This window comes from Cygnus olor, chromosome 1 (assembly GCF_009769625.2).
Source record: "Cygnus olor isolate bCygOlo1 chromosome 1, bCygOlo1.pri.v2, whole genome shotgun sequence".
Lineage (NCBI taxonomy): Eukaryota > Metazoa > Chordata > Aves > Anseriformes > Anatidae > Cygnus > Cygnus olor.
In genome coordinates, this window is record NC_049169.1 from 12767104 (window position 1) to 12793361 (window position 26258).

General features: G+C 38.4%; 1 protein-coding gene across 13 annotated transcripts in view; it reads left to right on the top strand.

Moving 5' to 3' along the window:
- Nucleotides 1-26258, top strand: part of MAGI2 (membrane associated guanylate kinase, WW and PDZ domain containing 2) — a 774790-nt gene that overhangs the window by 714808 nt on the left and 33724 nt on the right. For 7 of the 13 annotated variants that reach the window (XM_040548725.1, XM_040548758.1, XM_040548773.1 and 4 more), the window contains 4 exons: nucleotides 9153-9338; nucleotides 12077-12320; nucleotides 15543-15783; nucleotides 17473-17616. In XM_040548725.1, coding sequence (XP_040404659.1) covers nucleotides 9153-9338; nucleotides 12077-12320; nucleotides 15543-15783; nucleotides 17473-17616 — 815 coding nt within the window. The remainder of the gene's footprint in view (nucleotides 1-9152; nucleotides 9339-12076; nucleotides 12321-15542; nucleotides 15784-17472; nucleotides 17617-26258) is intronic. The other 6 variants (XM_040548715.1, XM_040548731.1, XM_040548750.1 and 3 more) reach the window with 1 other exon arrangement.

Below are 26258 nucleotides of genomic sequence, written 5' to 3' on the forward strand. Positions count from 1 at the left end.
GTCTGCCTGGTGTGTTATAATCAGGATGTCATTCTTCCTCCGAGACCTACAGTCTTGGTCATCTTTACTCTTGACAAACTTTGCAAGGGGTTCGAGTTGTCACTGTTGATTTACAGGCTTGCCTTTGCTTTGCAGAAATTTTCAAAATACTAAAAGCATATTTTTACCCTTGATGCAGATAACTAATAAGGACGTTATTAGGTAATGGATTATTTTCTCATATTTTGTGATAGGCAGCACTGTAGCTGTCATTTTAATAAATTATAATTACATAGCTGGGAGCCAGCCTTTACATCTGGACACAATTTTGACTCACTGGTACTTGCTTCAGCATCCAATTCTTGTGGCTCTTTTCTCTTCCTTTGTTCTATAGTGACAGAAATTTCATATCCCCTTTGTCAGAGCATTACTTGGCATGTTCTTTAGTTCGGCACAGGGGATTATCTTGCACCAAACTAGAATTCTGATGTGGGGCAGATCAGGAGTGGAGAACGAGTGACAAGGATTGAATGAAGAGATTTCACAGGGCAAAGCAAGGGCATAGACAAGGTCATCCATGCTTTAAAATTATATCAGCAAAAGAAGATGAAGTGTATAAATAAAGAACTGTGTTTGAGTGGTACATCTAGGAGCAAGTCACCTTGCCTAGTGCAGAGCCCCAAGGATCTTAGAGCCGTAAGAGATTAAAAACCAGAAATTTACCTGGCCAGGCTCCTGACCTGTTCCTAATGAAAGGATTAACTTCCACTGCCCCTAAAACAGTTTATCACACTTTCCCCTAGACCCTGTCCCAAGATTAAAGGGTGCCTTGTCTCCCATTCCTTCACCAGATGGGCCACCTAAATTTGACCTTACTCCTTGCTTTCTATTGCTAGGCAGGCTACACATAGTTTATCAAAATTTTGTCAGCTCCAGTGGTATTCCTGTAAAGAATTCAGTGTCACATGCCCAGCTGAATGCCTAGAAGCTATAAACTCCAGTTTTTCACTTTCAGTTTGGCATGGATCCCAATGGCTGTAGCCTCAGGGCTCTGTGGAAGTCTTCACAGGCTCTGTGGCTGGGCTGGCGGCCTCAGTGGCTACACTGAACAAACTGGCCTATCACTGAAGTCCCACTCCAAGGAATACTTTTATGCTTCTCCCAGTAAAAATATCCCCAACTCGTGTGGTCCTGAAAGGCAGGGGTCCCCAATATCCTGCCACAAGCATCGTGGGAGACTATGGAGGTGCAGCTACGTCTAAGGTGGCATTGTCTAACATGACAGTATTGTCGTATTGCAGCTAAAATTATGGAAACTCAATTAGTTAATATATATGTTGAATTACATTTAGAATAATACTTAATAGTGTGTGTCCTCTGTGGTAAAACTACATGTTTGTGGAGCTTTCTAGGGTATCACGGTAAGTTCACTATCTGCATCCCATAAAAAGCACTTGGAGCTGGAAATTGCCAAAAGATCTCCCATTGAATTTGTCCTTGAGCTTTATGGAATACACTTGTCCCTACCAATTTCATATCATCCTACTGCTTTTACTTTGTTTGGGATGCAGGTCCTTGTAGAGAGAGAACTTGTGATCCACTGTAAATCTCGGAACACCCTAATTTCTGTAGAAAAGAAGCATGTGCTCTAAACTAATGTTGTTAACTGAAAACTGCCAGTGAAATGGGAAAATCGGCAATATCGCTATGGATCTTACCATAACAGGTGTTGGCATTTAGCACAATTATAAATTGAATATATATATATATATACACATATATTATATATATACACATATATATTATATATATTATATAAAAATTAAATTAAATTAAAATTAATCAATAATAAATAATCAAAAATAAAATAAAAATAATAAATAAACATTAAAAAAGGCAGATGGCTGTGCATACTTTTTGGATGGATGGATACATGGATTTAAAAAAAAAAAAAAAGCCTAATGAAATAAGTTTCTCTCATTTCTCAAAACATTCAGTTTTAACTAAAAACCTTAAATCCAAGATAAGCTCCTGTTGACTGCAGAAAACAGGGTTCTGAAATAAGTCCCATTCAGCTCCAGAGCTTCTCTGAACTCCTTGCAGTTTAGTGATAAAAAACAGCTTACTGATCAGTGATAACTGTGTGATCTGAGACAGTTATTTGTGCTGCAATTTAACCCATGCTTCTTCCTGAGTAAGAAAGTGCCTGGGGACACAATTTTCAGTGATCAACCTGCACATTCTAAAGAAAACAGCTTTGGAAATTAGGATATCCATCTACTCCGGCTTGGAGCTCTTTGGAACAGAGCAGTGAAAAAACAACTGCAACATGAGTCTTCTGTGGAACATGGTTGTGACTTAGGGGCAAAGGATCTGGTTTCTCATTTCTACTTGGCTTTGATATTCAGGCTTGAGCTGTCCTTCTGTCTCTTCAGCTTCAAAAAGACACATTCTAATGTTGGTTTGGTCTTTGGTTGGTTTTTGCTTTGGTTTTGTGGTGTGTTTTTTGTTTGTTTGTTTGTTTGTTTGTTTGTTTTGTTTTAACTGATATTATAATTTGGAGCTGAAAGACATTGTTTCATGAGTCAGTTTTTCAAATCAGTATATACAATTTAGGACATGAAAGCATGGCACAAAACTGTACCAGGGGAGGTCCAGTCTGGATATTAGGAAAAAAATGTTTACTGTGAGGGTGGTCAAACACTGGAACAGACTTCCTAGTGAGGTGGTTGATGCCCCATGCCTGTCATTGTTCAAGAGGCATTTGGATAATGCCCTCAATGACATGCTTTAACTTGTGGCTAGCTCTGAAGTGGTCAGGCAGTGGGACTTTGGAGGTCCCTTCCAACTGAACTATTCTAATTCATAATAATAAAATAACCTTAAGAGATAAAAGAGGTCTTTTTTATATCACTGAAAGCACATTGCTGCAGACTGGAGGCATGAATTACTCAATTGGCTATCTGATAGTTTTGGAGAATAAAGTATGGAGGATCTTAGCCACACCAGTTCTCTCTCTAGGTGAATCTTGTCCTCCAGTTTACTCATAAATAGGTTATTCGGACCTAGTGGGGCTGCTCATGTGTTTTCAAAGATGAAACAGTGCAAGCTTTATTAGCAGAAACCTAGGGAATCAAGGTAATCAAGGTTTTGCTAATGATTTTACGGAGCCAGGGCTCCATTGATGACAAGCCTGAATTATGTATCTAATTTCCATCAATTTTTTTGCTGCCTAATTTTTATTAGGTCTTCAGATTTCTAAGTTATGTGCACTCTTTCACACCTAGCTTCTTTTGCCTGTAACAAAACCATGCTATGTAAGTAAATACGTTCCGTATCAGCACACAATGGGATGTTTCAGTTCATAGGTTCATTCAAGTTATAAACAAAAGGGAGTATAGTCATTTGCCAGTAGGCAGCATGCCACAGGTGTTTTGTTTTTGTTTTTCTCCAAATGAGTATGACATACCAAAAATCATAAATTTCAGGAACATGTTTTATCTTGATTCTAAGATTAGCTTTGACAGAAACTCTACTGTATACAAGTTTCCCACATTTCAGATTCTTCAGGAGCAATGAAACTACTAGTGTTTACATTTAATATATTCTTCCAATTAAAACTTGATATGCTGGAGCCTGCTGGTTGAATGAAAACTCTTGCACCTTTTGAGAGTTGAGGACATAATAAATATTCATGTGATCAGCTGTATAACATTGAAAAGGACAGCTGGCTCAGGAAGGTTCACTTGCTTGGTTTACTATCTATATCTGCTAACATTAAAAAAGATCACAAGAATTTATCTGCCAGAGGGTTTAATAGATAAAGTACAGGTTTGATTTTTTCCCCCCTTAACTGATCATTTTTGATGTTTTGTTACTACATAGTGCAAAAACAGGAAAGTTACTCTTTTCTAAATACAGTCTCAACAGTTGTAACTAAAATAACAGAATAAAGAAAATTCTAGATGCCAAACAGAAAAGCATTATTTCATGTTAACGTCTTGTTAGAACCAACTATTTCTAGGTTATATGTCTCACAAGTGAGGAGAAATCATTTTTATTTCAAAAAAATAAAAAAATAAAAAGCAACTGGCTGACAGAAATACACAGTGTTAGAAGCAGTATTTGTATTCAGCAGCTGCTCTGGCTTCGTGTAGAGGTGACCCAAGCATATGGACCCTCAGGTGTAAAGCCACAGAATTCACTATTTCTTTTCTAAGATGTAAAGGTGTGGAAAGGACGTTAATTTGGATCAGTGAAAGTGGGCAATTTTATAAAATAAAAATATTAATGTACATACAAATCAGCTAGTTAATGAAAGCAGACCTTACCCACTTCCTAAATGCAAAGATTTTTTTAAAAATCATTTTGTATCTTCATTATTTAATTTAATCTCTCTTTTGATTATGAGCTTAGAGCTGATCATTGCACAATTAACCACCTTCTGGGAAAGCATCAGCTGCTAGGTGCAAACGTTGGGTCAGACTACATTCCTGACAAAAGTTTTTTAAACATCTGAGGGAGATTCAGGGAGTGAGCTTGATGGCTTCAAAAATCTTAGAAGTTTAGGTGCTGTCAAGATTCCAGCCTCCCTGAAGTGACAATTTTTTATAAAACCCACTGCAGAAAAAATTAGATCCCATCACGAGATCCATTGTTAGGAACTACTCCTGCAGTACTGCTGTTCTCTACTAGGTTCTTTGCGTCTAGGATTATGACTATGGCCTTGGAAGAATTATTTTTTCTTAAGTTAGATATTCATATGCATCATTCAAAAGTATCACATTTTGGATCACTTGATGGTATTAGGAAAAAAAAATCTATATAGCTAGTTTGAAGATCTGAATGTTTTATATACATATAAATAGTAGCTGATTAATTTCGCATATTTTCAACAATAAAAGTCTGTATAAATCACTGTTTACCACAATATTTTCCCTTGGAGTCTCATTCACTGTGTAGTCTGAGAGAACTAAGAAATTAATTGTCCTACAAAGGGCCATCTTATCTTCTGTGCTCTCTCTTAGCTTGAATAATAGGATTCTTGAAAAAAAAAACACAAATCTAAATGTATATGTATATATAATAATCCAAATGTATCCAGTATAGCCTGCCCATCCTAAATGCTGCTCAGGTACACCTGTTTTGAAATAAATGGATCAAATTCTCTGCAGAGTCTAATCCAGGTACATGCTGCCATTGTTCAAATTGTATACGCTTGGAGAACAGCTTGTGGTGAAATCTGAAAAAAGGTCTGAATAAATTTGTGAGATATTTTAAAGCCCACTGGAATCATTCATCACCAGTCAAGTGATGGGGGACTTCCGTTAAAAGGTTACATTATTTATTGCTCTGCTCAGATAAAAATAAACCACTGGAGATGCAATATAAGAGAAGATCTGATGTGTTAATAAAGCCCTAATGAAATGCCAAACTTGGGAAGAGGCTTCCCAGGAACCAATGTGCAATGCTGCAAGGGACCAAAGGGCCGCGCAGCTCCACGCTGTCCTCAGCTTTCCCAACCACAGGTTTTGGATTTAATCGGCAGTGGAGCTAGCTCCTATGCATTTGTCTAATCCCCTTTAATCTATCCATGCTCCTGGCCATCTAGGAGATTTTTCCAAGTTCTCTTGTCCAAGTTCATTGACGATACAGTCCAAGTTCATTGAACAGAGTCTTATTTCTGCTTCTGACTGCCACGCTGTCTTTCTCTCAATTTTTGCCTCTTCCGTGCTATGTTTTTGAGATGAGGATACTGGATCTATCAGCAATAGGTGTTGATATCTACTTTAGGTGCGCAATACAGGTGCAATATCTACTTTAGGTGCTCAATAATAAACAAGCAATACTTTGTTTCATTTGCTATTCTTTTCCTAACTCTTAAAATTCTATTTACTGTTCTATTGAGTTTATGTTTTTAGAGAAGTAGACACACTTCTTACAAGATCTCCTAGGTAGTAATAATTAATTTAGGACTCATCCCTGCTTAAGTTTAGCCAGGGTTATTTTTTCTCCATGTACATCATTTTACATCTCTAACCATGAGATCCTGTCTGTCACTTCACTCAGCCCACTCGGTACTGCCACTTTTACAGCATTTCCATGCCAGTTTTAGATGTAACCATTCTGAATGATAAAAAATCTCCACTGTGGAAATTCACAGTTCTTTTCTACCTTTGTTCCTTAGCTTTTACCTTATTAATCCCCTGTGAGTAGATCTATCTCATCCCTTCACAGTAAGTATTCCATCTCCAAAGACTCTTAAATATTAAGCTTTCTAACATAATAATATTCATATTTTCATAAACAACCAGCACATCAGATAACCTTTGAATCCCATTAGAAGCACACATGCCTGTAAATAAATCCTTAAATAAGGGCTCCCCTTCCAAGGCAGCAGGGAGCGTGCTGGCCAGGGTAACGTAGCTTCAGAGGAGACCCAGGCAGAGCTCTGCCAGAGAGAGCAATCAGCGATGAGATGATCCCTGGGATGTTAATGTGAGGGAAGGAGTCAGAAAGCAAACTTTTCATATTATCTAGAAACACACAGAAACCAGCTTCTGCTGAATTTCTGTGGGTTTCAATAGTAATTCACCACATTTGTCCATGAAACCATGATATAACTTTCCAGTGGACTCCTTGCCAAACTCTTACAGAGTTGTTGGCTCCTTCAGCAAAAGCTTTCTACACCCTACAGCAGCAAAACCATGTGGCAACACATTGAACCCATATAGCCTCAAATGAGGAGCATTAAATCCTCAAAAAACAAAGTGCGGTAGAAAAGGTGCTTGACAGCTTTATTCTGAAAGCCACCCACTGTTGATCCTTTCATAGCGCTGCAGGACAAAATGCACTGACACTAAAACATTTATTTACCTTCATCAGTCAGGCTAAGGCTGTTAGACTTAGGAGGAAGACAAAGGGGAAAAAAATCCTCCTCTTTCCTCCATTTCAATTTCTCAGGATTTGGAGCTGAATCGGAGTCTCATGGCTCTTCCACCTCTAGCTCTGATTTTAGCAGACATCACAAACATGGACATCTGCTCTGTTCACTCATCAGGTGCAAGACGACCAACAAAAAATGTGCTGGGGGATTAACAGGATTTCCTGCCCTCCCTTCCCTCACTACTGAAGTTGTGTCCCTTAAAGAACTTAAGTTACTTAGGCTAACAGAAACGTCTTCTTTAGGGTTTGCAATGGCAAGCATGGGAATTTTAGCTATAGCATCTCAGCCACAATGCTTCCCCTTCTTTCTTCATACTAAATTACTTGCTCTTTCATATAAGGCAGCCTCATTTTCTGATCTCTACTGATGTGTTGTACAGACACAGAAATTTCAGACAGATCTTATTTTACATACCAGCTACAGCCACGGTTTAGTCTTAGCTGACATGATTTGATGTCGTGCTTTAAGAACTGATTTTGTGAAGGGCTCTGTGCAAATGTGAACTGTTTCACTGTCAAGTTACTCTTTTACTTATTTGGGGAATCTAATCTGATATGTGTGTGTGGCAGTTATAGGTCTGCATCAAAAGCAAAATAAAATCAAATTTTGTACAAAGTTGGTCTAGTCATATTTAGTATATTTTAATGTATGGAATGGCTTCAGGCACTGCGACATAAACTGGGTGCTTATTCCTAAGCAACAAGACATTTCTGAAGTAAACTAGCTATGTATATATTACTAAAGGCATAATTAAATTTATAGTCTTACCTGAACTACAAGATTAAAGAAGCATGCAATTTATGGTTTGCATTTCAGAGCACTAATATTTTTAGTTCTCAGAAAATTTATTTTTAACACTGTAAACAACGCTTTCATCCATATTAGAAGCAAAAGTCACTTTGAGGTGTGCATACTGTGACTTTGCATGAGATGTGCAATCTGTGTTTGTCACCATCACCTTCAGGAAACATTTATCAGGGAACTTGAGAAATTTGTTTTGTGGTGATTCTTCAGTGAGTATTCTGAACACATCCCTTGTTAGTGTTTTGCTTGATAATAGCATAGATAGCCTAGATATTTCCGGGAAATGTATGATTTATCTTTTGTTTTACTTTTTTTAAGTTCTCCTTAGATGTTAGAATTTTTAAGGATATATTATTTTAAAGGGAAAAAAAATGCACTGCTCTAACATCAGTTAGAGGTGGACAGTGAGGCTGAGCTTCTTTGAGCTAAATTTGCCAAGACTGAAGTGTGGAATTATTACACTCTATGACACTATTATGATATTAATAGAATAAATGGTCAAACTGAATTGTGATAAGCATATTTATGACTAGTAGAAGGAAAGAAAATAACATTTTCTTTGGGGAGTCTTGATGGAGAGATAAGAATTGTCAGCTATAGCATATCTACTAAGTTAAAAATGATTGGATAATAGGGGAAAAAAACTAGAAGAAATATTTAGAGTAAAATTTAGAAAATTCAGTGGGAAATATGGGAAAAGATGGGATATGAGAACAGATGGAGCACACTGGAAAATGGAGAACCACAAAGAGCAAAGAAGTAAACTAGATCTGTAAAGTTTTGAGAATGTGTGTGTGTGTTTATTTGATGTAGTAAATGTGTCTATACACTCATAATTAACTGCAAATTCATGCTGGTATGTATCTAATTAGAAAACTGCACATCTCAATAAATCTTCTGTATGATTTCTATTTATCAATTAACATATTTGTGCGGAGGAGGAGAACAATTTAGTGAACCCTGGGCACTTTCAGTAATAAAATCTGTTTGTATATACAATAAATCATGTCTATAGTGTCTCTACTGCAATATACAAATAAAGGGATTCTGTAAATTCAGAGGTGTGAGACAACTTATGACTATTACTTATTTTGCAAGTTTATCCCCTTCACTGTTCTAATGCCTTATTTTTCTCCTGAACTGTTTATTATCTTGTCACATACCAGGTTTGTAAACTAGCTGAACCATAAAACTGGTTTTGGGCTTTGTATGTATATGCCATGTATATATGCACATCTAAATTCTGATTTTTTAGCAAAATCTGTTCTGCGTTAATGCAAATGACATTGCATAAGAACAACTGTTTTATGCACAAAGTGTCTTTTAGATAGAATTTTCTTCTAAATGAACCCATTTTCTTCTGTTTATGAACATATCATCACTCACTGCTGCGTAAGCTAACTGAATGTTATTCCTTGTCTAGCTGTACCCCATAAAATAGGGAGGATAATTGATGGAAGTCCTGCAGATCGCTGCGCAAAACTTAAAGTTGGAGACCGGATCTTAGCTGTGAATGGCCAGTCTATTATTAACATGCCTCATGCAGATATTGTGAAGCTAATTAAAGACGCAGGTCTCAGTGTAACACTTCGCATCATTCCTCAGGAGGGTAAGTCAATAGCCCTTAAAAACAGGAAGAAAATTTTAAGTAGTCTCCAATTAACTTGAGTTATGTCACTGCTTGAAAGAACATCTTTTGTTTCACATTTTCAGCTGTAACATACAGTACACCAAAATTACAGCCTTAGAACCAGCTGGAATACTATCTGAATTCTTGAAAGGGTTTCTTGCTATGAAAAAGGTATTTAAAGCAAACTTTGAGAAACAGAAAGAGCAGAGTGCTGGAGAGTCAATTTTCATGTCCTTTGGAAGAATTGCCTTCTACATGGAAAAACACCCTAACAGAGAGCCAGGTTTTGAGTTCATCCCCATGTACCCTGTTATAAACCCAACTTTTATGTAAGCAACGTGACTGACAAAGAACCACAATGGCTGTCACCAGGCATACTCACGTACCAGCTACCTGTGACAAAACGATGTGAAGGAAGAGTTCAGATTTGGTAGTTTCCTCTATATGTGCTAGGATAAGTGCACAAGGCAGGAAAGAGGTGAACCCTAAATTATTTCATCAGTAAGGTGAGGATAAGGGGACAGACTCGTTAGTCTGGTCATTACTGCAGAGCTTATCAGTGGAGATCCTTTGATGTCAGCTTCATGGGTTTTGAGGTTGGTTTCAGGGCTTTTTTTAGCTCAGTGACCTACTGTACCATTATATGAATTGTGCTGTATTAATAAGACCATGGCTTTACATCTCAGCAACAAATACCATCAGAGCTACGAATGTCACATACAGCAAGTAATGTAATTACTTAATGATCCATGCTGGAGTTACGTCACCCTCACTTTTTACTGTTGCATCCAGCAATGGGACAAGGAAATAGCCTGACACTGGCCACGGATTGACACTGAGGGCACGTATCTACTTTTTTAATGAATTAAGTAAAGGGATGAACATATAAACACACACAGGCTCAGAATTCATCCCGAAGAGCTGCAAAGACAGTGGCATATGATCACTGGAGTTCAGTTTTGCAAGCAGCTACAAACAAGAGTTTTGCTGCATGTTGTCCATGCAGTTTATTTAGGCCTCCCTTGTACACAGAACTATGCATATTAACAAATTGCTAATATTTCTATGTTAGAAATGGGGGGCTGAAACTATAAGGGAAGCAGAGGTACGTCTGGCATGCCATGCTACAAGATACTCTCGGGTGCTGGTGGTGAGGAACAGTTTGTGTCCGAGGCATGGCTTCCCCATGTGTCTGTATGACACTGGACACCTCATTTGCCTTCCGCTATTAGCTTCCCAGTTTATAAAATTAGGAAAAAAATCTATTACCTCTGTAACGTACTTTCAGGTGAAAAATACCATATAAATGCAAAGCAGCTTTAGAAGCAGTTTATGATCTGACTTGTTCATCCATACTTATGAGAGTAATGTAGAAATGAGGGACAATATTCCCAATCTCTGCCTCTGAAACTCTGCAATACAGAAGAGACTCACAGATGCAAAATGGGCAATTAAAGCCTTAAGCATTGTAATTACACAGACAAGTATTGCTTATGCCTGCATGAGGCGTATTTTAAGTGCGAGTGTACAAGCTTTTTTGACAATTAAGCCTAAATTGAAAAGATTTTTAATAAAGTAACCAAAATTTTTAGAACAATTATGAGCATAAATTAAAGAAGCAGAGAGCCATTAGAAACACACAGTCACAGGGGACAAACTCACTCACTAAAAATAAAAAAATAAAATAATTCAAAATTTCAAACTGGATTCAAATGCCAAACTAGGCAAGAGCAGGATCGTGCATACCTGTTGCTTTTTGGGGTACTAAGCCATGCACATGTCCTTTCTAGCCACGTTGTACCATGCCATGCTGGCCTCACTCATTCTGTTGCAAGCAGAAACAAAAAAGTACAACGTGTACCTTTACTGTTGATAATCCATATATGATTACTTGTGCAGTACTCTGTCCTCTTACAATGGGAATCTCTCTCATTTATGCTTATTAACAGGCAGATGCTGAGCAATGCTGTGTCAGTGTGTTGGGAGAAATACATTTGATATAAGCTCAGTGCCAAATGTGTTTTCCCTGGTGCAGGGGAAAACCTGAAGGCAGCGTGGCATCCCCTGTTTGTAAAGGCCATGAGGCCACATTTCCTAGCCCAGCCTCTCTGTTGTTTTGCTTTTTATATTGTCTGGAAAAAATGTTGCTGGTTTTCTGCAGTGGCCCTATGTGAAGCCATGGTTGTTTGGCACCAATGCAGTGAATACGTCAGCTTAGCTGGTTAGTCAGAATTTATTGAGACTGGTTTTACTGCTCACAGTCCCCGAAGATGTTAAATTATAGGGAACTCTTGTTGAGCTCAAACAGCAGGAGCTAACACAAGTGCACCAGTGGTTCAGCTTTTGTGTCAAGTCTGTCATCCCATAATAGCGCTGAAAGCACTAAAATTATTCATTCTCTCAAAACAAAAAGTTTTCAAATATCAGTATTTCTAGGCTTTCACAGAAACCATGTCACATGGAAGCTGTTTGCCCTCTTCAATTGGGTTTTAAATAATGAAGATGTCAACCGCAGTGGCAGAGTTGGCCAAGATTTCAGATCCCAAAGAATATCAAGAGAAGCCCATTAGCCTCAGATGTCTTAAAATCTAATTATAACCCAAGAGAGCAAAAGCGACAAAACATACATTTCCAAGGGTGGAGGGTGACCGACGACGATCATTGTCTACCTTTGCCCATTATTAAATGCCTCCCCGTGACAGCTCTTTAATCTCCAGTTTCCCATTACGCAGAGCTGAACAGCCCGGCCTCGGCCCCCAGCTCGGAGAAGCAGAGCCCCCTGGCGCAGCAGCACAGCCCCCTGGCCCAGCAGCAGCAGCAGCAGCAGCAGAGCCCCCTGGCCCAGCAGCAGCAGCAGCAGCAGAGCCCCCTGGCCCAGCAGCAGAGCCCCGTCACCCAGCACAGCCCCGTGGCGCAGCCCGCGCCCCCGCAGCCCCTGCAGCTGCAGGGACACGAGAACAGGTAAGAATATGGCTCCGCCGAGAGCCTGCTGCTCCGCAGAGCCCACACGGCCTGGTGGGCCCTGACACCCAGCGCTGCCGGGGTTGCGCTTGCTGGCGGTGAATTGTGAGTGTCGCGCATCAAATGCAGTATGGGTAGCAGGGCGAGGGAGATGATTCTGCCCCTCTACTCTGCTCTTGTGAGACCCCACTTGGAGATCCCACTCTGGGGCTCCCAGCACACGAAGGACATGGACGTATTGGAACGAGTCCAGAGGGCCATGACGATGATCAGAGGGCTGGAGCACCTCTCCTGTGAAGACAGGCTGGGGGAGTTGGGGTTGTTCAGCCTGGAGAAGAGAAGGTTCTGGGGAGACCTTACAGCAGCCTTCCAGTACCTAAAGAGGGCCTGCAGGAAAGCTGGGGAGGGACTCATTGTTGGGGGTGTAGTGACAGGACAAAGGAAGAATGGCTTTAAACTAAAAAAGGGCAGACTTAGATTAGGTATTTGGAAGAAATTCTTCACTCAGAGGGTGGTGAGGCACTGGCTCTAGTTGCCCAGAGAAGCTGTGGCTGCCCCACCCCTGGAGGCGTTCAAGGCCAGGCTGGATGGGGCTTTGGGAAACCTGGTCTGGTGGGAGGTGTCCCTGCCCGTGGCAGGGGGTTGGAACTGGGTGGTCTTTAAGGTCCCTTCCAACACAAACCATCCTATGATGATTCTATGATTCTATGATTCTTATGACTGACATTATTCTGAACAAGGACCTGTCCAGACTTCAAGGGTCCACTGGGATTGTATTTTTGCCAGGTAACTAAATACAGAAGTATTCTTTGCTAATAATATCATCAGCACTTACAAAACATAGGTCTATCAACATGTGATCGTGAGGTGGCCTTTTTTTCATTATCTTACATGTCATTTTCTTTTGCTGGTCACAGTTTTCCAGTCCTGAAGATATTTTTATAACAGGTTTTATCTAGGGTGTATCATTTTCCAGCCAATTTCTTGTGTAATTTATGTATATTCATTGACAAAGTTTATCTGTGATGGAAATGAAGTAGCAGGGGGATGGAAACTTGGTGACCAGCTGTATTAACAGCTGTATATATAAAAAGCACACTCAGGCTGTGAAGTGATACAACTTTCTGTGATCTCCAATCAACACTTCTTAGTCTTTAAATTAATTTTTGGCATGTGAAATGAGGCTGATTACACAGACTGTCTATATGCTAATCTCGAGCAACTAACATACCTCATCAAGACCCTTGTCCCCAAACAGTAGGTGCTGGTAACAATTTTAACTTTTTGCTTCTTGAGGTACTTGAGTTCAGTTTTGAGTTAGGCATTGTGCCCTCTGGTTCTCCTTGTTTAACAGATGTAGCACTTTCACTTGCCCAGAAGGACTTTCTCTCAATTAGTCACACTTGGCAAATTTCTTTCCCTTATATTTCATTGAATGCTTCTCTAAAAATGATCACCCCCTAGAAGACATATGCTTCTAACAAAATGCAGGGTAAAGCTCTCGCAAAAGTCTCCCTGTGCGATTGTAAGTCAATATTAAATGTCCGTTGAATTGGGAATTTTCAGAGGGGACCTGTAAACCTTAGTAATTAAAGTTCCAAGAAGAACTTTTGCAATATTTCAGTTGAAAAGTGTAAGTTATAACTGATCATGTCTCTGTTTACTTATTCCGAAACAATTACAATGCCTACAACTGTAAATAAAACATCATCTTCTGAGAAACAGCTGTGGTAGTATATTGGGAACCTGCCTAATGACAGCTCTTATTCCAGATGAAGGTCCATTATTGCTAGTTCATATACTGTCACTTTACACCAGATTTTATAAACCAGACTACAGCTGGTTTATATAGCCCCATACAATGCTTCTGTATCAAAATTAAAATACTAAAAGATGGACTCTTAGGAATAGCAATCAGTATTTTTCTTTCACTTTTAATAAGGCTGAGTTATCACAGGAAGACTGCTTGTCCACCTTCTTTTTACTCATGATCATGAAATAGATCATGAAACTGAGTAGAGAAAATAAGAGGAATCTATGTATATTTGCAGGTCTTATTATAGTTGCCACATACAGGCAAAGACCATGTGGCAGCAGTCTATTTCCACCTTCTCAGAAAAGTCAAAGGGAAATAGTTGTGGTATTCTCATGTGTGGTTGGACACTGAGCTAGTTCAAGCTGGTGTGTAGGAGGACCTGTCAGAATGGTCCTGTAACTGCACTAAATAATGAAGTTTTGAAACGTATCTAAAAGCATTTTGAAATGTTTAGATTATTTAGATTATCTTTTCAGAGATAAATTAACATGAGCAAAAACAATGCACTCATTCATTCAAACTGCCATTTATTTTAATGAATAAGTGCTTTTCAAAATCCCTTTCACAGTTGATGTGTCCGCGTATTGCATGTGTACATATACATATATAGTCATTTGGTTAACTGCTGTGCTATAAAAGCCCCATTTACTTTGAAATGTCATTTTCCTTTATTCAGTTAACAATGAAAGCAATGGTTTATTTGTTATTAATTCCTCATTAAGCAGATTTGCTTTCCTTTCACCCTGTGTTACTTCCGTGCATGAATACTGATATGGCCTGCAGGCTTGTAGCCAGGCACTATTATAGGGAGCATGTAGTAAGAATACACACTATATTAACTTGTCTTATATCAAAGAATACCCTCCATTAAAAAGATAACAGCTAGTAGAAAGAATGCATCCATTTTTAACCTTTAGAAGCTCACAATAATAATCATTTACATCAATGAAACAGAGGGGCTATGAATGTCTGCACTGATGTTTTATTTACTCTACAGAAATCTTAATTCTGTAGAAAGCACTTGATAAACTCAGTGGACTGTTTTGGAGTGAGTATTGTGGGGTGTTTTAAGTGCAGTTTCATTTTCCAGGTAGGCAGGATAAGTGGGAATCAGGATGCTTTTCTTGTTCTTTTCCCTCTGAGCCTAATCCTGATCTCACTGATAGCAGTTCGAAAATTGCACGGTGTGACCTGAGGGAAAACTGCTTACAATTGTGTTTCAGAAGTGCTCACTGATTTTGGATGCCTCAACTATTTACACTCAAAAGTTTTGCTTATCTGCGAAAATTTGCTTTATGAAATTTTGCAGTCAGGCAATTTGCTTTCACTCCTGGATATACCTTATAATACATATTTTTTAACTTTTTTTGCTGCTTTCTGAAACTAAGCCTTTTTGTCTTTCTCAGTTACAGGTCAGAAGTAAAAGCCAGGCAGGATGTGAAACCTGATATCCGGCAACCTCCATTTACAGACTACAGGCAGTCTTCAACTGACTACCGCCAGCCTCCCCTGGACTACAGGCATCCTCCTGTGATGGATTACCAGCAGCCACCACCTCTCGACTACAGGCAGCCACCCTTGATGGATTACAGGCAACACTCACCCGACACCCGGCAGTACCCCCTGTCAGACTACAGACAGCCCCAGGTACAAACTGACATGCTGACAGCACTCCTCAACAGAAAGCATTACAGTTTGCAGGGAGAGATCATATATATTATTAAAGCAGCTGAAGTTACAGAAGGAAAGGCACCTTTATTGCTTTTACACTGAGTTACTGCTTCTCTGTAGAGGACATGAATCCAGAACCATTAACATTCACTAAGTACTTTGCGAGCTGTCAAATAACACTGCATTTATAATTGTGTGACTACAATCTTAAATAAATGCTATTTTTGAGGTACTGGAGAGTTAAAATCAAAGTTCTAAAATAAGCTTCCCTTGCATCAGCAGAAGTACTTAGGTGAGATGGGATTTCTACAGCATTGTTGAAAATAAAGGTTTTATCAAATGTAGATAAATAAGAAAATACAAGCGAATCCTGCCTGATAAAATTTAGTTTTGTGTAGGTAATAGTTTGGATGAGGATAAACTACCTTGTATAATGAATTTTTTTGACATCAGGCATGATCTCACAAATTCAGAGAAATAAACCTTGGATGAACAGTTATGTTACCTTGGAAAAGATTTTGCTGATGACAAATATTTACTGACAGTTGAGAATGTTTGAAGATCAAGCTTAAAGTTCAGACTTTGAAAAGAAAAATTCCAATTTTTTCTTACATAACTGCAAAGCAAAAAGTCAAGAAATATATTAAATAACACAGCATAAATGTCTGGACACTGTATGCTGAAATCATATAGAGATGCTATTTTTGTGTCCATATTTTCAAGGCAGATACATAAACTCTTTTAATGAAAATATCCAAATTCTTAAACGTGATACAGAGAAACTTCTGACAAGTTTATTCATTTCAGTGTCTAAAAAGCAAGCGTCTGTCCCCATATCTTATAGGATTATAAGACACTTCTTAGTATCTAGAGGTGCCTTAGCTTCCCATTTCTCACAATCCCATTTAATTTTTTAACCACTGGTGTATACAACTCAAGCTTGCTCCTGTTTTCATCCTTCTCACCATGGCTTTTGTACTTCTGGCTGCCAATGGATCAGAAGCAACAAAGCAAGTTCCTTCCTGGACCCCTCTGTTGTGCTGGTAGTTAGGGTCCACCAAGGAAAACCTGGAAAGATGAATCTCAGTCCCTGTAGGATGTGGAAAGGGTGGAATTCAAACCTCCCACTTCCCACCTCCTCCTCAAAGCACATGTTTTAGCTGAAATGAGGAGAGTTGCTGCACTTTGGGCCTCCATGCAGTCCAACTTGCTGACCAGGTTGCGTTCTGCTGGGAATTTAGGAGGTGTGTCTCCTGCTAATTTTTAGGTTATGATGGTGTTGTACAGGAACTGTCTGCTGCCCCACTTGCTAAATCAGCACTCTGCATAGATTTAAAGCCTTGCACTTGGGTACCATGAATGTGTTGAAGGGGAATATGGAAGCCATCCAGAGAACTTTTGGTACCAGACAACTGCTGGATGATGTCTTTCAGGATAGTTTAGACTTAGGCATTTACATATTGATTGTTAAAGTTTGCTTTTAATGGCCAAAATAGATGCTCTTATTCTCATCTATTCTGACAGTGCAGAAACATAATTTGAAAGTGAATTTTCTTATATTAATTGGATAGGTGCATATTTGAAAACATGAATTTTAAAGTTTTCTTGAATGCATATTATGCTATTTATAGTTAATTGACTTTCATTTTGTATTTTTCTATATAGGACTTTGATTATTTCACTGTTGATTTGGAGAAGGGAGCCAAAGGTTTTGGGTTTAGTATTCGAGGAGGAAGGGAGTACAAAATGGATTTGTTTGTGCTGAGATTAGCAGAAGATGGACCAGCAATAAGAAATGGAAGGATGAGGGTAAGTAAAATACATTGTAACAATTTTTGTCAACTTTAACTGATATATTTGGTGATGAGATCAAAGAGAAAACAGGTGTGTTTTTTTTGTTGTTTGTTTTTTTCTGATTGTGTTTTAAAGAACCAATACCAATTGATATAATTCAACCTCAAATTGATATCATTCAATTGATATAATTCAATTGATATAATTGATATAATTCAACCTTGCTTGTAGGAATCAATTTTCACTATTTGGCTGCATAGGTCATAATGCATTTGAGTCCTGTAGTGGTAGAAGTAATAATAATACCATGTCTAAATATGAAATTTGATAAAAACACAAAAGGAAGAAATTCAGTTATTAATATATATATACACATATACGTTCTACATAGGAAAAATGTCCTAAAAATAACTCATTAAGGGTTGTTGATACCCTGCAGAGTAGCAAGTACATGAAAACAAGACAAGGAAACCACAGGTGAAAAAGACTACCAAAAATCAAGACAAAAATATTTCTTTGTATATCTAACTAGTGTGACATTCTTAAACCAATATTTAGGTATAAAGACAGGCAAAGAAAATTGTGTTCTTTACAGTAATAATAACAGGTTTTGCAAATGCTGTCATTATTAAATGGATTCTGTTTCTCAGTTCTAAAAATCTCTTCAAGTTTTACTTCATACTGAAAGAGCATTGACATCAATCTAAATACACAGTTAGTCTTTCTGTTTATAACTCAGTGGGTTTTTTTTGTTGATTTTTTTATTAATCATTCTTAAATTGCCCACTTTGTAGAATTTTAGAATTCAGTTAGTGCTCAGTCATACCACGGAGTTCAAATCCGTGAGCGTCCAACTTGAAGCTTGCGTGGGGGATCAATGGCATAAGTACTCCCTGTGAGGAGGAAACCAGGCAGGCAACTGGAAGCTGAGAACTACTCCCACAGTATTTGTTGTGTGAAATATAGGTAAATGCTGCAGCTAGAACTTTAGCTCAAGATTATCTTCTCTGGTGGGTGTTATTATTCTTTCCTTTACTGTAGTACCATCACAATCGATTGCTCCTAATAAAAAGCTTTAACCGAGATGTATATTATCAGCCACAATGTGATTAAAGATGAGGAAAAAGTTGAGGATTTAATAAGCTCTGGAATCATGTATTTGGAAACATATGGCTAAGAAAATAGACCTTAAAGAACAATGCTTTTAGAGGGGTTCATGTCAAGTAATAACCTCTATCAGGAAAAAAAAAGAAAAAAAAAAAAAAGAAATCTAACATTAAAATTTCTGCATCATTTGCATAAACAAGTATCACAGAACAAAGTTAGACTATCCACCCAGTGAGTAGCCTAAATATGCAAATTTATATGCATATGTATATATGTGGTATATATTTTTATATTATATACGTAGGGAAAGTACAATTTCATTAGGAAATGTCCTGTAACTTTTCATGAAAAAAATGTTAATTTATTTTCTAAAATAATGTTTAAAGCTTGTTGGTATAGCCACAGAGCATGGCCAATTATAATTTTGCCTAAGTAGCTGTAACTTGGAGTTTTATCTCCCCTTTAAAAGTACCATTCTTTGAAACCAGTTTTACCCTCCAGCTCTGTCATTGAATCTTGGGTTTTATTCTCCTGTTTAATAGCCATTTTAACCTGACAGTCACAAATGGGTTTGGAACTTGCAAGACTTTTATCTCCAGCGACCTGTAACTGATGGATGGCCAGAACTATCTCAAAAACAGCTTCTTTAGAACAAAAATAGAAAAATAAAAAGAATCATTTAATTGCTGAAAGGAACAGAGGACATAGGAAGAAGAGTAAATGAAGCAGATTTCAGTACTTGTATCTCCTTTCGTTTACATCTTCTGTCAATAATGCAGGTTTATTCCCATTTCTTGGCTGGGACAACCAGCCTGCTTGCTGCAGTTCTATTCCATTCTGTTTCACAGATGCATCTCTATAGGAAAATATGCAAAAATCTGTTCAGTCCTTCTCACTTCATATACCATCATCTTTAAAGATCACATTCTCTGATCCCAGACTTTCAGCACTGGAATAGTAAATGGTGCTTATGTGGTCAGATCTTATCAGGAATGTTTCCCGGTTAATAGTTCTTCTTATGGTCTACTTATCTCCATTAGTGTTTTGCTTCCTGTTACCAGCTCCTTGAAAAGCCTTTCTTGATTTAGCTGAAGCCTTCCAGAAAAACATTAAGCAGATAACACAAGGTGCAGATCATACTTACAGAAAAAAAAAATAATAATAATAATTCAAATAACTCCACGATTATTTCTATTCACCAATAAAAGAAAATAAAAATTAAACCAGTTAACTTGTTGGGGAAAAAAAATAAAAGAGGATATAATGAAAGATGTTAAATGAAAATATGTGTAATTAGTAAATGTATTTGATGAATAACATTTTGTTGTCTGTCTAGTTATAAGCCAGCAAAAACCCCAATAAAGGCACATTCATATTGACATAAATCTCCTTCCTTACAGAAATAAATAAAAGAATATAAAGTACTTCATATTAATAAATCAACGTCTGTAGTCATGGGTCTATAATTTTGTATTATTGAAGCAATGCAATGTCTAACTGAAGACAGCTCCAGATAGCCAAGTCAGAGTCTGTAGTTTGTACTCAGTGGGCACTGCAAAACCTTGGTGATGGGATGAGCCCCACAGCTGTATTCTGCTTGGACACATGCTAAAAAATGTGAAAGTCTCTCAGGACACATTTAAAAGATTCTGAGGTCTAAATACATCTCACAGTGTTATGCATTACAGATACAGAGAATAAATTTAAACTAAAATCTGAGATTATAGGAAGTCAGATGTAAATAAAGAATTGGTATGGAACTACCTCCTGTAAAAGGAAATAGAATAGGCACATTACTGAGGAAGGTAAGCATGAAAGGAATACAATATACCTACACTAGGAGCGAACAGAAATTGAACCAAATGGCAATGATGAAGATAGGAAGGAAAATAGACGATAGGAATAAAGTGAAACCAAAATTGAAGCATAGATGTTAGAACAGACATAGAATGAGTAGAGCAAGCATTGTAAGTGATGGGCTTCCACTGGCCCTGCCAGAACTGTCTGGCTCTGAAAAGATTAATGGAAGGGGGAAAAGGTTTCATAAAGTTTGTTATCCCTTCACTTTTTCCTTTCAGAAGTCCTGATCTTCCTTCCCCCTGAGAATGGCATGCCAGGCAGTTTGTGCTTTTATTGGAAACAAATCCACTGAGGAACTCTCCATTTTAGTAATGCAAGATCTAAAGTAGTGTTTAATTGCCCTTCGTGACTGATGTAGCTTTCTATTTCAATTTTCTGCTGATTTGTTCTGGGAAGCTGAAAGGACTACTGAGTTGGTGTCATACAAAGTTCATCAGTCTTGCCTGCATACTGCTTTTCTACCCAAGGACCCCTTTCTGCCAGCCTAAATAGACACTGCAGTATGTCTTAAAGTTTAATAAATTATTCCCCTAAAAAGAATTTTTAAACTTTCACAGTCTTACTACCCTATTCTTAGTCCTGGTACTTTTGCATGCACTGAGTCTTTTATTTGAACTCATAGACTCTGGTTCTGCAGAAAGCCTAGGCATACATCCTCACTTAACTTGGATTCATCTGTCACAAGACATGGGAAGGAAATGTCCATCAAAGGATCTAGAAGTCTATTGTAAGAGTATCTTCACATGTCCTCTGTCTGCATAGTGGGTAAACTGTTCTCAGCCAGTGCTGGCGAGTCACAGCTATAACTGTGTAGCTGCATATAAACCCATATGTCAGGTCAAATACCATGCTTAACTTTGGCAGGATTTCACTGCAATTCATGGGTAAGATTAATGAAGGTTCCTTACAAATGACCTCTTTAGGGGGAAACCTGATCACTAAGCTGGAAGCTAATACAGATCGCTCTTAATTCTGTCAGCTGAGCAGACATCAAGTTACAATGGTTAATTCTGAAGCTTGCTGCAGCAACAGTTTACAGAACTTAAAAAATGCATGTTCACAAACAGCAAGATATCTTACAGCTTATAAGCACTGAAGAAAAGTTTCATTAGATATAAGGAAAAGAATGTACATGGAAAAGTGATTATCCAGAACTTTAAGTGGCAGATAGACTCTCTGGGACCTCTGAGTTCTACAGATTTATTTCCATCCACTTGTCTTCTTCAGGATGAGGGAACAGCAGAAATACAATACTCTGTCCATACAATGGCTAAAAGGAGAGAACAGGATGATATCTGCGCTCCATAATACAAGAATGTATTAAAAGAACCAGGAGAAAAGTTTGGAGAATTATTAGTATCTTTGATGTCTTATATCCAGAAGTGGCAGAGGTCTGTTGGGAAAAAAAATCTGAAACTAGTTCGTGATGAGATCAATGATGGCAATGTTGGAAAACCAAACTGCAAATCTAGTCTCAGAGCAGGACAAGAATATGGCACACACACTCAGTAATTGTAATATCAAGTTGAATCTGTCACCAGAGATGAGAGACATAACACAGACGATGTGGAGCACAGTCCCTGCAGCCTTTGAAGATTCAGACTCTACTGGCAACAGTTTTATAGGTCTATTTAGATAAAGCTCATGATAACTCATATTTTTCTTCTTATCTCACATTGAGGACAACGATCAGCTGAGCCCTGCCTGCAGATCTCTATCCCTTCCTGCCTTAGAGGTGGGGGACTACTAACATCTCTCAGGAGAATTGTTAAGGATGGTCGTAGTGTTTCTGAGACATGTGAGATATGATCAACAGATCTCTTATTGCCTTGAATGGTATCTCTTGCAGCCAGCACGCTTATTGAAACCAGCTTCAAACAAAGAACATGTGGCTGAGGGCTGGAAAGATACAGAGTGTCTTGCACAATTGGGCTTATTGAATGTGAAATTCATGAAGACTGGGGACACAATGTGCTTTTTTATACACAATGTACATCTGTGTCATTTTGTCACTTTGTGAGTTACATCTTCTTTTTCACTTCTTCCATGAAAGTCATACTTTTCATCTCTGACATTTCTGGTATCATTTTCTTGTCAACTCATTTTTCTCAGTCCACGTACACCAGTTAGCCCTATCGCTAGCTTTCTCATATCTCCTACTGCATTATTTTTCTCATTCTTTTGTAGATTTTTTTGAATATATTTGCAGAGCTGACTTCTGAAACACAGACACTGCAGAATTTTATATTTGTCGTGCTTTGCATTCCTTCTCTGAGTCTTCATTCCTTTTTCCTGTTTGTTGCTTGTCTGCTGCCTATGCTTCTCTCTTTGTTTCATTTATACAGACTTGGAGCTAAAAATAGGCACAAGGAAAAGGCTATTCCCAAAGTATCAATTATGAGCTTCTGTGTTATTGTTGCATAGGAATTTGTGTGGCTTTGGTCTGTTCTAGCTTGCCAAGAGAGCACTGCAGTGACAGCCACCCCATAATAGTAACCAACCCGTGCTGTGGACAGGTTCATGGCATTCTGCAGATTAGCACAGTCCGTGTATTTCATCCTTTCCCATGATAACAGAATTCACACCAACCTTATTCAAGAAACTTCATCCACCTACATTAAGAAATATTTCTAGCAAAAAGGAGAATTCAATATGCAAGAGCCAAGGACCCAAGCAAGCAAGTAGCTAAGAAGAAGCCTGTCTCTTATTTGTAAGGAAACAGAATTGAGGTTTCACATCACGGAAGGCATAAGCATTTCGTTTGAAACTGCTGTCAAAATCCATGTACAAACATTCAACAGTATTCAAAACTCTCATTTCCCTCTCTGTAAGCATCCCAAATACAAGGTCAGGCAATTGCTTTTATTTTTTTTCTTCTGATGACATAGCTTTTGCATCCTTGTTTGCAACAAGAAGGACAGGGCACCTGTGAGACTCGTAGCCTGACATTAAAGCCCTTTCTTAAACCATGGGAGATGTTAGCTTAAGTCCCCTTTGAAAAGCCTCAATACCACACTTCTAAACAGTAGAGTGTCAAATAAAAGTTAGCTATTGCTAACCACATTCCCCAGAAGACATTAATTAGGATTGAGACCAACTCTTCAGACTTCTCAAGGCAGTATGAAATACGCAAGCAGCTATCTATCCGGACTTTGGAAACTCTGTACGACAGTGGAGTTTAACAAGGGAGTACAAACCCATCTACTCAGAACAGGACACTCCTGAATGTCTCAAGTCAGGCATTCAGAAATTACTTGAGCTATTCTGGGTTCGCTGGGTAGACAGGCGGAGCTGAAATGCAGGCAAAGTTTAGAGCAGCTCCAGGTAATTATGTCCTAACAGTGTCTGGGAAGGCTTTTATACTGTGCAATGCAGAAGTTTTTTTTCTTACATGCTCATCATAGGATTTTTCCATTTTGGCTTTCTTGTCTGCTTGTTGTTACACACATTTAGCTTGGTGTTTGTCTAGTCACTTTATCACTATATCCATTTTTAGTAGACCTTGATTTATAGGTTTTTAACAATAAAAGTAATCTGTTTCCAACAATTAAGCTAGCATTCCCTATGAATGTAACACAGCTTCCACAGACACTTTTCAGCCTGTGTCATAATGTAATGCATCATCATTCTGTTTAAAAACTATCTTTACTAGCTGCTGTCTTGCATCTTAGAGAAGACAAAATCCAAGCTGAAATGGAAGGACTACTACATGTACTGTTTTGTGAGATTCCCATTCCACAGACAAACTTTTTACTAGCAATCACATGTGGTACCTGCAGCTTCACACACAGGTACTGCCTCCTAACCTTTGTGATTCCACACTCCACATATTACTGCTTTGTTTCTTCAGACCCTCCAGAAAAAAAAAAAAAAAAAGGTTTGTGTAGAGGATAGGGTTGTCTCAGCTTTTTCTTTTCCCATTGACAAAGGGAAGCACAGAGCATCTACAGGACTGTTTGTTTCCTGTCAGAAATGGAGCATTAAAAGCTCAAATGGAAAAATGAATGACTTCTTACTCTACAATAAATGGAAATCTTTAAGAGGATGTTGCTGTGCAGACCCCACAGCTTGCACTGGCTCTTCGCTGGTGGGAGCCTCACCTGGATTTCTCATTAATGAAGAGCTCAGTGTCTGTTTTAGATGTTCTGTCTTTGATTAGCCCCACATTGGAGGGTTATTCGATACAATCTCCAGTGGAATGCACCGGCAGTTGCAGCTTGTAAGTATGGTGAGCAAGAAGTAGCTCAGCTCAGCTTGATAATGATTAGAACAAAAAGTATTAAAAATAGGAGCCAAGTAATTGTTGCACAGTAGATGTGACAACCAAGAAAGCTGCAGGAAGGAAATGGGAAGAAGGCAAAAATGGCTTGTTCAGTCATTGCTTTCTTACAAGCATGTAGGGCAATCACAGTAACCAAAAATTAAACCAATGATTGGCTGATGTGATGCTTAATTTTTGCCATAACAAAGTTTGGAGTCTTATTTGGGATCAGAAAGAAAACTGAAGCCTTGGAGATAGAGTGCTGAGTGACTTCTGTGAATCTCCAGTTCTTACAAGGCAATGAGGTCCTATGTTCAGAATATTGGAGAAAAGTAGATATTGCTATTGGAAGACCTCTTGCAGGTTTATAGTAGTTACAGCAAGCATAAAGGTGAAAGGAGCCTAATAAACAGAAAGGTCTTCTCCAGGTGGTGCACTGAGAGCAGCACGGAGTCAGCTGCTGAGCACGTAGCATGAGTGAGGGCTTGAGAAGACTGTCAGAAACCATGCTGAAAAGTCACTAATATTTAGATGTTAAAAAATGGATGTTAGGCACACACATAAGGGACACAAGAATGCTCCTGGAGGATACAGTGCTCCACCAGCCTCTATTTTATTATAGTTTTATGCACATATCTGAAAGACAAATGCCTACAATGTGATTCATGTCAGTTAAGTAGCCAATCTTTCCTACGTAAGTAGCACTTACCCTTAAATCCGGCGGCATACCTGGCTTACTTTAAGCTGTAATATAAATCTTACCTTCATAGTAAGCGTTCAGTGAATGTCAACACTGTCATTACAGCGGAACATAAAGACAAAGATATTCTTTGTCCCATCCATTTATTCTGTGATTTGTGATCCATCTGAACAGTACGGTAAGATGTTTAGCTATGCTTTACTACCGAATTGCATGTCCCTTTGGGGTAATCTCATTCATGTGCCAATTCCCTACTACATACCTCACTGTCCAACCTCACTTGTAGAGAGAGTGGGTGTGATTGATCTGATCTCTGGGAATTCAACTGGAATACTCGAGCATATGAGCTCTATGTCAGCCTGTGGTAAGAGGAGCTGCATGCCAGGTTAGTATAGTTGGCAGAACTCAAGGAAGAATATATCGACACATAGACATAAAGCAGATCAACATTCTTGTGTCTACAACAAAGAAATGCAAAATGAGGTCCTGAGAGATGCTGAATATATTTTGATAGCATAAAAGCATAATGAATCAGGGCTGGATTAACTGTAGGTGAGCTATTATTCAGCATTCTCTAAAAAGCTGTGTTGTTGGTTTTTTTTAGAATTTGTTTGCAGAAAGATAAGGAGAAAGAATACACCTCTCATACATGTAATTAACATCATACTGTCAAAAATGTTCTCAATCTGACGAATTCAAAGCATCTTTGTAAATCCATGCCTAATAGAA